Source organism: Pinus tabuliformis, chromosome 6, assembly GCF_031772625.1.
Source record: "Pinus tabuliformis cultivar Carrire ecotype Pingquan chromosome 6, CPIR1, whole genome shotgun sequence".
Classification (NCBI taxonomy): Eukaryota; Viridiplantae; Streptophyta; class Pinopsida; order Pinales; family Pinaceae; genus Pinus; species Pinus tabuliformis.
The window spans coordinates 1,531,016,634-1,531,031,121 of record NC_142292.1 but is presented as its reverse complement, the minus strand read 5'-3'; the positions used below and the strand labels follow the sequence as shown (position 1 = coordinate 1,531,031,121).

Genomic DNA, 14,488 nt, shown 5'->3' with positions numbered 1-14,488 from the left:
TGGACATCTATTGATATTATGCATTGTTTGGACATGCCTTTACCTAATATTTATGAATTTTTTTTGGTTGGTTTAATTCAATATATGTGTATATTTTTATTTAATGAATTCATCGATTTTTTGCCGATCCGATTAAAACTCTTCGCTCTTTTGCCTCGCCGATTTATTGCAGATTCCGAGTTTGGTAACATTGGTCAAAACAACTCCAAGAACTCGCATGTGTGAAGAAGAATAGGCTGCCTCATACTTGTACGAACCAATCAAAGAAGGAGAGAGAAGAAACGTTGTGTGATGAATGTGCTAAATGAGGATGAAGGTCTCCTTTATTTATATGCGTTGGAGGGGGATCAATTTGTCCAATTTGACTCCAAGATGGCGTTGACCAAATGTGCACTTGTGGGCTCGACATAAAAAACATAATTCTCCTTGTCGTATTTCAGAGCTTCTAGGGTCCATTTTGGTCCTCTCGAAAAGAGGAATTTTGTCCAAACATCATCTTAAGTCAATGAGCTGCTTGAAGTGGAATTTGGCCCTAGTTGCACATTTTAATACTCCCTCTCAACTAGGGAGAATTCCACCTACCAATATCCATCCATCGTCATGCCATCATGTATATCTCTGCATCTTGTCTCATCTCTGCTGAACATTGATATCATGATAAAAAAGAAGGATCGATAGAGAGTGAGTCACAAGACATTACCACTATCTTTCCACTGACAAAAATCAATCCACATAGGGGTAGAACCCCAATTGGACTTGATCCTGAGTGATCAAGTTGTTGAACATCATGCATCCTAGACATAGGGAGTACAACAGTACACGATGCGTCCATCTGTAGTGCTATGGTCCCTAACCACTTTTCCCAACTCATTGGCCAAATGAGAGGTACTTCCTAAGAGTCCCAAACTGCAAGGGTAAGATGTATGCTGGGGCATCCACAAGAGAAGGTGAACCACTCATCCTGCTCATATGCCATAGGAGAAGGTGAACCACTCATCCTATGCATATGTCATTCACAGGGGAAGGTGAACCACTCACCATGTGCTTAATCATGCTGGGGTATATACTCCACAGGTGAAGGTGAACCGTCCACCTTGTGCTCATATAGCTCCAAGAAGTACCCCAGGCCCCTACAAGCTCCCAGACCTCAATTTCCAGACTCCAACTCAAGCGAGACGCTCATGAAGAGTCTTTCCACGACTCCAAGTCTCTCTTGGAAGGTTAATAACTTGGCTTTCCCCAAGGTCTTCGTGAGGATGTCAACAACCTTTTCATCAGTTCTGATGTGTGGGAGCCTAATTGGTTCCTGTTGTACCATATCCTGGATAAAGTGGTACTTGATATCAATATGCTTGGAGCGGTTGTGGAACACGAGATTCTCTGAAAGGCGAATCCCACTTTGGTTATCGCAATATATGATGGTGGTATCGAACACATGCTCAAATTACTCACTGAAGAGCTTCCTTAACCAAATAACTCCACAACAGGCCATACTAGTTGCAATATATTCGACCTCAGCGGTGCTTAGAGCAACCAATTTCTGCTTCTTGCCCATCCAAGAAATTCCATCTAAGAAATTGAAGCAAATCCCAAAGAGAAGCAACATCCAAACATGCTTTTTCTATCCACCTCACTAGCAACCCAGCCAACATCCAGAATATGCATATAGTCTCAGGTTTCCGACAGTGTACCTCAGATCATGTTGATAGTGCCACGAAGATATCTTATGAGATTTTTTGTAGGTATGTGATGAGGCTCAACCATAAATTGACTCAAAGTATTTACAACGAAGCATATGTCAGGTCGGGAGTTTACGAAGAACATCAGAGCCCCCACAAGTTGTCTGTATTCATAAGGATTTGCCAATTTGGGATCAACAACACTTCCACATAACTTCTTGAAGTTTAGTTCCATCGGATTAATCACAGACTTGCATTCCACGATCCCACATGTTTCTAACAGCTTCACAATGTATTTCCCTTAAGAAAGGAAAATCTCGCCTGGCTTTTGCTAGACATCCAAGCCTAGGAAGTAATGCATTAAACCTAGGTCCTTCATCTCGAATTCAGAAGTCAACTCCCTCTTGCATTGCTAAATGACTGGGTCTGCACTAGTCAAAATTAGATCATCGACATACAAGACCAAAATAAGTAGCATGTCCTTTTCAACCTTAAAGTATAGCTTTGGATCAACATAGCTACTTGTAAATGCCAATGGCATAAGATAGCTATCAATCCTCTCATACGAAGCCCTAGGGGCTTGCTTTAACCCATAGAGGGCTTTCTTCAACCTGTAGACATGTGTCCTTTGATCTTGTACTTCAAACCCCTAATGTTGTTCCAAGTAGACTTCCTCTTTAAGTGAGGCATGCAAAAAAGTAGTCTTGATGTCCATTTGATATAGGCTCCACCCTTGATTGGCAGTGAGAGCAACTATGGATCAGATAGTGGTGTATCGAGCAATTGGCGCAAATATTTCATCATAGTCAATTCCTTCCTTTTGAGAGAAACCGCGTGCTGCAAACCTTGCCTTATATTTTTCAGCACTTCCATCAGCTCCATGTTTAATTTTGTAAATCCATTTTTAAGTGACCACGAACTTGTTCTTGGGTCTAGGGACCACTTCCCAAACATCATTCTTCATGATCGATTCATATTCCTTAGACATAGCATCTTTCCATCCTTGGTGCTTTATGACTTCTTCAAAGGTGCAAGGTTCAGTTTGAATAATAGTACTCATGGCTACTTGTTGGGCTTCTTACTTTCTTGAAATGTTCCTCTTGGAGCGAAATGTTTTTCTGCATCTTCAAGTGTATCATTGAGCCATAGAGGTCTTTTGTTTGAGGTAGAGGGTTCACAAGGAGTTGGATCAACAGGATCCATTGGAACATCAACATCAGAGATTGGTTCATTCATCAGATGTCCTTCTTGTTTTTCAGTAGCATCATCATCCTTCCTTGAGATGGGGAGATCTGTGGCTTCCCGAGGGCAATGTCTTCATCAAAGGGAACATCTCTACTTACTTCTACTTCTCTTTGACCAGGTACATAAATTCTATATGCCTTTGAATTTTCACTGTATCTAACGAATACACCTTTCTTCCCAGAAGCTTCCAACTTGTTCCTTTTCTATTTCGGTACATGTAAATACATGGGTGAACCAAAGATTCAAAAATGATAAACATCAGGTTTCTTACCAGTGAAGACTTCTTCGAGTGTCTTGAAATCCAAAGCTTGATGAGGGCTTCTATTTTGAACATATAAAACAATGTTAACAACTTCTCTACACAAGAATTTCGGTAGTCCTTGAGCATAGATCATGGCATGGGTGGCTTCCATAATGGTTTGATTCTTTCTTTCAACAACATCGTTTTGCTCTAGAGTGTATCGAACAATTGTCTCCCTCTTAATGCCAGCCTCTCTGCAAAAGTCATTGAATTCATTAGATTCATATTTGGTTCCATTGTCAGTCCTCAATGTCTTGATCTTCTTTCCGGTTTGATTCTCCACCAACACTTTGAAAGAGCAGGACACTTCATCCTTCCTCTTCAAGAAATAAATCCATGTTTTGTGTGAGAAGTCATCCACAAAAATTGCATAGTATATGTATCCTCCTAATGAAGTTACGGGCAAGGCACCAGACAAGTCAGAATGGATCAATTGAAGAATATCAGTTGTCTTGCTTTCACTAGAAGGGAATGGTCCCTTTGTATGTTTCCCAACTACACAACCTTGACAAACTCCTTCATGGTTCATATGAAACTCGAGCATCCCTGTGACCATCTTCCTTACCCCAGGTAAGGCTTTGTAATGTAAGTGGGCAAATCTCCAGTGCCATAGCTCACATTGAATAGAGGTATCACTTGTCAATGCTCCCAAAGGACTTCCACCAACTTGATAAAGACCATCAACCCTAAACCCAAGAGTAAAAGCATCTTTGAAGTTTCTATGCCATACACGTACCTTTCCATCAATGAAAGCTACCTTGAAGCCTTTGTCTTCCATTGCAGAAATAGACACCAAATTCTTCTTCAAATCGGGCACATACAAGACTTCCTGAAGATGTATGGTTTGACCATAATTTAAGTGAAAAGTGACAGTTCATATCCCTTTTACGAGGTAGGTGGCATTATCTCCAAGAATAATCTTTAGATTAGTTTTCCTCTAAACTAGATTTGAGAGGGCCTCCTTATATGTAGTGAAGTGCCTTGAGATTCCACTACCTGTTAACCAATGATCCAAAGTATCTGGAGGAGAGGCACTAGATAGAGCAAAATTAAGATAGAACTCATCTTGTTTTTCTACAACGTTATTCTCATCATACCTGGCATCACTCGTCCTCTTGGGAGATCAATTATTTCCTTCACGGGCAGCGGGAGCATTCCTTTTCCCTTTATTGTTGTACTTGTTGTTTCTTTGATTGTTATTGCTTTTGTAATTGTTGTTGTCATCCCTTGGAGGATTTTTCTTGTGAGGACACTCTCTAGCATAGTGGCCAAACTTGTTGAAATTGTAGAATCTTCCTTTGAATCCCTTCTTAGATCCTTTATCTTGTCTCCTTGAATCATTTTTCCTTTTAGCATGTGCAGAGAAAGCAGTAGTTTCATTTCCATTGGAGGATTTATCTCTCTCCATCATCCTTGTTTCCTCTTGAGTGCATCTAGCCAATAGCTCATCAAAACTAGGTATCCTGTCATTATTGAGAATAGTGGTGACAAATGTATCCCATGATCTTGAAAGACCTCCAAGAGAAATGAGAGTGAGTTCCCTGTCAGCAGTAACTTCTCCAATAGATAGCAGGTCATTCTTGACTTGAATTATTCTCATGAAATAGGATTGAATATACTCTCCTTTATCCATCTTAATATCCTTTAACTTGTTCTTGAGAAAGAGGATTTGATTTGCATTGTTCACTTTGAACATCCCAACCACCTTATTATACATCTATTTAGAAGTTCCCAAATCAGAAATTTAGACAACCAAATGCTTTTGAATGGAGTCAATTAGATTTTTCTTAGCTTTGACCTCACCTTTTCTATACATGGTTCTAGCAGCAGCATGTGCATTTGAAGGAGGTTCCACCACTTTCCCTTGCACATAGTCCAATACTTCATGCTCCTCCAAGGTCAAATCAAGTGTCATCTTCCAGGCATGATAATCTGATCTGTCTTTTGGCTTATCCTCAGTCTTGAAATATGAAGTAGCAGCCATGGAGACCAGTCCTTGTCGACATATATCTTGGTGATTGCTTGTTCTTTTGCTTGGGCTTGTCTTCACCGTAGCTCTAATACCATGTTAATTTTAGATAACAATGGTTTGTTCTATGCTTGCAACAATTACTTCAATGTACTTTTATTAGCCCAATGTCAATTCCACTTTAATTTCCAATAGCAATCACATAAACAATTAATTCACATTGACAGTAACTGTAGATAGAACATAAACAATAAATGCAGAAGACAAGTCAAGACAAGAGAACACCAATATTTGGCTAAAGCCAGGAAAAAACCCCAAGATGGGGAAAACCCTTAATCAATCCTTCTTATTATCAAATATCAAATGTTCAACAGAGAGAGAATGTCCAATAGAGTACAATGATGAAAGTCAAAGTCAATGTGACTTGACTTTTGCAAATTACCCAAACCAATATACATCTGATCAGCTTGATGAAGTTCTGCATAAACGCAGAAGACAAGCAAGACAAGAGAACACCAATATTTGGATAAAGCCAGGAAAAAAACCCCAAGATGGGGAAAACCCTTAATCAATCCTTCTTATTATCAAATATCAAATGTTCAGCAGAGAGAAAATTTCCAATAGAGTACAATGATGAAAGTGAAGTCAATATGACTTGACTTATGCAAATTACCCAAACCAATATACATCTGATCAGCTTGATGAAGTTCTGCAATTCTGTAAAGTCAACAACAGTCAACGGTCAAGACACCTCCTTTTTAGCTCGATCAAAGTCAGTCAAACTCGGCCTTCCTAGGTGGTCAAACAGCAGCAGAAGAAGTCAACAAAATGGCAGTCAAACCCAGTCAAATTATGTCAAACAGCAGCAGAAGCAGTCAACAAAATGGCAGTCAAACCCAGTCAAATTATGAAGTCAACCTGTGGTCAAAACTGTCCTGCAACTCTGTGGTCAACCCTTGTCAAACAGCTACTCTTGCCTTGGTTTTTGTGTCAGATAATGCGGCCTGCTAGGACAGGTCTTCTCCTTGTCAAAGTGCAGTCAAACAGCTGCTCAAAAAGTCCAACAGTCGATGCTTTTCAAAGTCTCCTCAAACAGAAAGTTAATGCAGGTCAAAACAGCTCCAAGAACTCGCATGTGTGAAGACAAATAGGCTGCCTCAGACTTTTATGGACCAATCAAAGAAGGAGAGAGAAGAAATGTTGTGTGATGAATGTGCCAAATGAGGATGAAGGTCTCCTTTATTTATATGCGTTGGAGGGGGATCAATTTGTCCAATTTGACCCCAAGCTGACCTTGACCAAATGTGCACTTGTGGGCTTGACATCAAAAACATATTTCTCCTTGTCCGATTTCAAAGCTTATAGGGTCGATTTTGGTCATCTTGAAAGGAGGAAGTTTGTCCAAACATCATCTTAAGTCAATGAACTGCTTGAAGTGGAATTTGGCCCTAGTTGCACATTTTAACAATTCTCCACGTTGTTTTGAGGAGTCTCATCTGTAGCCAGTGTTGTATATGAACCAAAGCCATCACTAAAACATATCAACTCATTATTTGGATTTCTCACGTGCTCTATGTGGTTCTTTCTTAGCTGCTTTTGATGTAGAGTTGCAAACTTTCCATCACCAATGGTCATGGTAGCATAGGACAAGTCGATCTGTATGCTACCACCCAAATCAGCTACTCATTTTCTTGATAGAAGCGTATCCCATGTGGCCGGCACATCCATCACCACAATATCCATTACCAAGCAAATGATTGGATGAGCTGCTAAATGAACCTGTAAATCTTTGATCAAACCACACATTAGAACACACCATGGTCGAACCCAGTAAGAGACAACAATTTAGAGTGTTATGAGCCATATAGAATACACCAATGATCACCATGGGCCATGAAGACATCCAATATAAAAAACATAATCATATGTGAGAGGAAGAGCATATGGTGCAACACTGTTTGGTACAATCTCTGCGCACATCAGTGGGGTCTACTGAGCAAATGCTAGAAACATCTCTGGCAAACATCCATGGACAATCCATAGATCGAACTGCTGGTTGTGATAAAAATCAGAAGTGAATTGATCCTCTAGGTACCGCTACAAGTCAAGGGATAACAGACATATTTGTTGTATTTGTTGAATTCATTTGTACTAATTTTTAGAAGATTGTTTAAGATGAGAAACCGGGTAATTTAGATTCTCTATTGATTTGTAATGCCGAGTTGCCTGTAAGTAGGAGTCATTTAAAATGAAACTTGTGCTTGGTGACTACATTGCGTGAGCACAAGATGGCATAAATTCTTGTTTGCAGATGTTATGGCATGACTGTTACATCAAACCTGCTATTCCTGTAATAAACCGGGAACTCGGTGGTTATGCAGGTTGCTGGGGAGACAGAAACGAAGGGCCAGATTAAACTTAGGTTCAAGACTGCAGCTGGAAAGGATGTGGTGTGCATACGGTCATTTCAACTGACCCAGAAAGCATCTAAGATGGAATATAAAGCTATTGAAAGTGTCCTGCAGACAATTAATCCGCACACTGGAGAGGTATGTGTTTCTGTTTTCCTTTTCTAAATAATGAAAGTTGAGTATTTTGAGTGGCTTTGCAGTAGTAACTAAAACTTTTGTTACTAACTATTCTACTTACAAACATATCACTGAAAATGAGGTTGCAAGAAGGATGTAGTAGTTGCAGATATGAATTCTACATCTTCTTGTTGCAATGATAATTGAGTGCACTGGAATGATTAAAATGATCTAAAATTATATTTTCTGCTGGATTGTCAGTCAGCTGCTTATCAGAGTATATATCTGCCCTGCTTTAATATAATTTTGCAGCTATTGCATACAAGTAGCTTGACCCATTTTGAGGAGATGCTCTTTTTTTATTCCCTTTTTAATAATTTTAAGCACAGAAACAACTCTCTATATCTATATATATCAAAACAGCACCCCAGCTATACCTGAAAGATGATCATTCATCCAAAATTGGGGCTTGGTTACGATGTGATAGCAGCACAATACAGTTTTTTTTATCATCATTACTTCCATGGACAATCACTGTTTCGGCTACCGTACTGATATACAAACGGTGAACATAGGAAAATAAAAAATGCACACTTGAAAAAATTCAATAATGCTGACAGAAATTATTTGGACCTCCCATGGTGGCTGCCATGGGCCTTGTCTATATGAATGGAGCAAACACGCTCAATAACTGACAGAAGGAATATATTATTTTATTAATACTTAAATGAGTGAATGATGATGTTTACAAATGTGGGAGGCCCTGGCTTAAATACAGCCTTGGGTGCCTTTTGGTGAATGGATCATGTCCTTTGCCTAATTACTTACTAATTACAGACTTGTTAAATTTTATATAACATTGCCTTCCTCTTGATAAGATGCTTTGTTCTCAAAGCATACCTAGCGACGGGTGTTGTTGACACAACACTTTTGTCTCCCAAGAAGCTTCTTTTTCTGGTAAGTCCTTCCACTTGATCAGATATTCTTTGATTACTCGTGATCGCAACTTTTTTCTCTGATGGAGATAATACCTTCTCATTCTAGAATGACCCTTCCTTCGTCATCTAAGGTTGGAATTGTTTATTTTGCTAATTGATGTTCACCAAGTGCCTTTTTAAGGCAGGATACATGGAAAACATTGTGAATGCGACTTTTATCAAGAAGGCTTAAATTGTATGCTACTTGGTTGATCTTTTTGTTGATCTGGTATGGTCCATAAAACCTTGGTGCCAATTTGTTTTTTCCCTTTTGTTTTAAGGACAACTGCTTGTAAGGCTGAAGTTTAACAAATACCCATTCTCCAACTTCAAATTCTCTCTCTGTTCTGTTTTGGTCAACTTGCTGCTTCATATGATTTCTTGCATTATTTAGATTTTCTTTTAGAGTTTGGATGACTTTTTGGGTTTCTTCTAACTGGTCTTTAACAACTGGAAGTTTTGTCTCGATGATAGCAAAGTCCTTCCATTTCGGAGGTTCGTAACCGTACAAAGCTTGAAATGGAGTCATTTTTGCTGACGTGTGGTAAGTAGAATTGTACCACCATTCAGCAAGATGTAACCACTGAGCCCACTTATTTTGTTTGTCTGTGGCATAACAATGTAGGTAGGTTTCTAAACATTTATTACCAACCTCTGTTTGGCCATCTGTTTGAGGATGGTAGGCTGAATTCATGTTGAGGTTGTTGAAGAATCTAGGGCAATTCTATGTAATGTGATTCTTCTTGACTTGATAACAATTTGTGTAGTCTTTTTACTTTTTCTTGTTAGCTTAATCTTCTTCTTCTTCTTATTAATGCATGTATGTGTACTTCATCAAACTACTACCAAGAACATAAGAAAAAGGACACAAGATGTTGGCACTCTGCCAGGGCCAAAACCTTTCTTCTCTTGAGAGGAAAACCCTTTAGTAAGTTTCTCTTATTGAAGCTTCTTATTGATCAATGCCAAACCCTAGACCCTTGACAAGAATATCCTCCAAGAACAAGTCAAATCCTTCCTTCTTCCTGCACTTTGTTTCCCGACACTTCGTCCTCCTACTTCTTTTGGCAACTGGTGATAGACCTTCTTATGCTTAGTTCTAGAAGAGATATTTCTCCTTGATCCTTAGTGAACTCTTTCACATAAGATGATGCCTTCCTTCTCTTAACCAACCAAGCTCCTTCTTGATGTGAAGTTGCAGACTTGATGTGACAACACTGCAGCCCTAGTTTTTTGCACGTGTGGGAGGTTTCCCTTAGGTTTTGACCCTTTTCTTCTTCGCTTGAGAGAGTCTCTTCTTCGCTATAGTGGGAGGCCTTATAGGCCTTAGTTTCTAGCCCAAACAATGAGAGATATGGGACTGATATGTTGCTGTTGTTATGACCACAAAGAGGGCACTTTTTTTCCGCATGTGTCATTGTGTTTGACCCTTGGAACAACCCCTTAATCTTCGGTCTTGTCTTCTCCTTCTTCGCTGCACTAGAGGCTCCTTATACTCACTTCTTTCACTCTTTTCTCGAATTCTCTTGCTCGCTGATTTCAGAGGTGAGTTCATTGTCTTTGGAGGAGTGGACAACCTCTATATATAGAGGACTGTCCCTCCTTTAGGCCGACTTGAGGATAGTAGGCTGATTTGTCTATTTCTTCATCATTTTGCTGCTTGAAGGATGTCGTTGCAAGGAGGAGACTTTGACTTTGCTTGGAGGTATTCCTTTTGACTCTAATACAATTATATACATGGTGTAACATGCCCTTAAGGTTTTCAATATTTTCTTTTGACTCCTCTATAACACTTAACATGTGCTAGACCTATTTCAATGAGCAAGAAACTCAATATTATAAAAATAATATTTATTTTCTTGAATAAGTACAAATATCAAAAGTGCATTTATGAAGACCGAACCTAGTTATATTTCCTTCAACACTCCCTCTCAACGAGGGAGGTATTTAGACAATATCACAAGGTGTTTGGCTATGTTTCAATCTTGAAGAATTCACATAAGAGAAACTTGATTGGCAATCCATTTGTTATAGCATCATATCAATCAACATGGTCATAGTGCAAGGCCTTGACTAACAAGTCCATCTCTTCACGAGACCATGAACTACAATGTTGGCGAGACCAATGATTTATAGACACCTTCATCATTGTCTCTCAAGGTACATACCCACCCGGGTGTTCACTGAGTATGACTTTCTAGGACTATTCTTGTCTTGGATGCCTAGCCCTCAAAGAATATCATCCTCTTGCCTACTCTTGTCTTGGATGCACTACACATCCTCAAAGAGTATTAGATGCTAGATGATTACCCAATCCTCCCATTCTTTCTCCCCAAGTGAAGACAAGAATGTTGTGTCTATCACTTCCTCTCAATTGAGGAAGTCATGCCCAAGTATCTTCTGACAAGGTACTTGTCCAAGTTCCTTTGTAATTGGGAACTTGTTATAACTCCCTCTTAGTTAGGGACTTTTTCATTCATCAACAACTTCTTCTTCGTGGGTCCTTCAGCTGCTTGATCTTCTTTCCTTTGATGTCATGAAGTCTTGGTTCGAACTTCCTTATGGTAGGGCACCATCCATCGATCACTTTTCCTTCCTGGTTTGTCATGTCATTGCTTCCTTTGTGGAAAGTGGTATTCTTGTCATTTATCAGGATCTCTTGTCATCTTGCTACTCCTTTGTCATCTTGTCCATGCTTCGGAATACTCTTCTCATGGATGCTTCGATGAACTTGCTTGTTTCCATTCTTCGGTCGAGTAGCCCCTCGTGACTTCATCTTGTTATTGCTTCAACATTAAGTTTCGCTGGATGGCTTTCTTCATCATGACAACTTTGTAGAGTGGAATATTTTATCTGCACCTTTTGTATCTCCAAGGCCTTCATAGGTGTCAAGGGTCTTTCCTTCCTTTGTCAGAGTTGTCCTGCCTCCTTTCGGGAGATATCTTCAAAGTATCTTATATCTTCAAAGTATCTTGTCAAATAGTGATTCTTGGTGATCATTGTGTTCTTCACAAGCTTGTTCTCTTTCTTCATTTGCTTCTTTTTGGATAGATTAGTCAACCACCTTATGCTCCTTGTGGGAGCACTTCTTCATTGCTTGCTTCTAGGACTAGTCAACATTTTCTTCTTTACTTGCTAAGTTGCTTCTTAGTCATCAATCTTATACTCCATATGTGAGTATTTCCTTTTGTTGACCTTCATTGCATTATATTACATGCCTTCGAGCATGTTATTCGTGAAAGAGATTCTTTCGTACTTTATCATGCCATAGAACTATTCCCATGACTCAATAATATACATATAATAACATGACTAAACTTTGATGCATACATACCTCATCTTGATTCTCCTTTGATCATCTTAGCTTCATTTGGTTGTCCTTGGTGTGGCCCTTCTTGCTTCATCTTAGCTTGCTTGCATATCATCCTTTTCTTGAATCCCATGAATGGGATTCCCAATGAGACATCTGCTTTGGTTTATGAACCTTCTTTTGAAGATTCCATCATAGGATCTTAAAGACCCTTGCCTTGCAAATGTTTCTTTCCTTTTGATGATGGAGGTCTTCTAAGATTCTTAATCATGATCAATTTTCTTTCATTGTGGATGAGGTCCTATTCTAGGTATGCTCCTTCTACATGAATATCTTGAGCTATGTCCATCATGCTCCTATATTCTAGAAGATATTTCTAACCATGCATTTTGTTCTCATTTATAAATGTTCTTTCTACATGAGTATCTAGAACTTTATGTACTTCATGCTTCTAGATTCTAGAAGATGTTTCTAGCCATGCAATTTTATTTTATTCCTACATGCTCCTATCCTACTCAAAACTTTGAAAGAAGACTTTAAGTAAAGAGTTTTGACTTAGTCATAGTAGAGATCCGAAGGATCTCTTGAGTCATGTGAGCTTCTTCCCTCTTTCTTTTGTTGTTGTTGTCCTTCTTAAGCTTAGGACAATTCGTTTTGCAATGTCCATATTCTTGGCATCTATAGCATTGGATTTTGGACATATCTTTGTTGTTTGTTCTTCGTGGACCAAATTTTCCCTTTCTCTTGGCCATGGTAGAAATTGCTTGCTCCTTTGATCCCACAACTTCCTTGGCTTTGAGTCTGGTTTCCTCTGTTTTGCATAGAGACCACATTGCACTTAGTGTGGTAGCTTCCTTTTTGGCATATATGCTAGATGTGAAGTCGCCCCAATCCTCAGGTAAAGCATTGAGTACTACAACTGCCATTTCCTTGTTGGACATGACTTCCCCTAGATCTTGAAGTTGATCTCTCATCTCAGAGATCTTCATGAAGTAGGGAGCTATTCCTTCCTTTGATATCTTCATCTTGTACAATTCATTTCTTAGAGATATCACTCCTCGAACAGTGGTTACTGAGAATAACTCTACTAGTTTATCATAGATTTCTTTTGATGTTTCAAATTTGGAGACATGTTAAATTGGACAGGTCGGCCTCAACCCCAAGTGGACCCTCATGAAAGCCTATAAATAGACGAGACCTCAAGCTCAATTGGACACATTGATTAAGCCATCTTCTCTTCTCTTATTGTCTTGGTTCACACAGGTCTGTCAGAGGAAAGTTCGCGTAAGGGTCCGAAATCGCAGGGGCGAATCTCACACTGATCTAGGGTTTTCTGATTCCTAGACTCTAGCACAAAACTGGGCCTTTTAGTACCTAGATGTTGGCACACAGTGGTCTAGACAACATCCAGAGAGCCATAGACGCTGGCACAGAAGCCTATGAGAGCGTCTAGGGTTTTAGAGGTAGATCTGGAGGTGTCGGTCCTCGGACGCTCGCACAGAGTGGTATTGAGAGTGTCTGGGTGGCCTCAGACACATGCACTGTAACTGGAAGAGGGTGTCCGAGGGTTTGAGCAGATCTAGGTGAGTAGGTCCTCGGACACATGTACATAATGGTCTAGGGAGCGTCCGGGCTGCCATAGACACTAACATACAGTTCTGCAGAGAGCGTCTAGGATTGCTATAGACGCTCGCACAACCCCTCCTCCTTGCGTCCGCGACTCAAAGACGAGATTTTAGTTTTCGAAGATTCCACTTAGTGATAACAATGTTCAGCACAGTGACAATAGTATCCAACAATTGACTACAGTCAGTGACAACACATTACAACCATCAGAATAAGGGTTTTGATTATAAGCATGATTAGATCTGTTTCATGAATATCATAGTTGTTTTGTCGCATAGATAAAGATATGGATCATTATACTCTCTTTTGCTGAATCATTTGATGATGATCTAAGAAGAAGAAGATTTGCAAGGGTTTTCCCCATAGTGGGTTTTTCCCTGGTCTTGGACCAATCTTGGTGTTTCTATGTGTGCGTATGCTTTTCTTCTATTGTTCCTTTATATTCCGCTGCATTGATGATGCTGATGATGTTGTTCTTTTTATATAATTGCATATGCTAATGGATAATGGTGTAGATCTGAATAATGTAATGATGATATGGTGTAAACTTAATGTATTAATGATGAAATGCAATTATCAAAGCAAAGAACAATGTAGCCCTATGAAAAATTAACATGGTATCAGAGTTGGGCTAAAGAAAAGCCATGGAGATCACCCCGATAATGACACCTTTGATGGAAGCAAGAAGAGGATGGTGGAGACCTAAAAGAATTATAAGGTTTGAAGAAAACCTTAAGCAACTTGATTATTAGGGTTTGATGGATTCTATGAGGTTAGGGTTGGAGAGAAAACCCTGGTTTATGGAAACAATATGAGATATGAAACCTAGTTGGTCAATGTGAAGATGCTTAAG

The 14,488-nt window shown here is 39.4% G+C and overlaps 1 protein-coding gene across 3 annotated transcripts in view; it reads left to right on the top strand.

Moving 5' to 3' along the window:
- RAD50 (DNA repair-recombination protein (RAD50)) overlaps nucleotides 1-14,488 on the top strand; it is a 446,299-nt gene that overhangs the window by 63,196 nt on the left and 368,615 nt on the right. For all 3 annotated transcript variants that reach the window (XM_089428359.1, XM_089428350.1, XM_089428366.1), the window contains exon 3: nucleotides 7,576-7,743. In XM_089428359.1, the coding sequence (XP_089284485.1) occupies nucleotides 7,576-7,743 (168 nt within the window). The remainder of the gene's footprint in view (nucleotides 1-7,575; nucleotides 7,744-14,488) is intronic.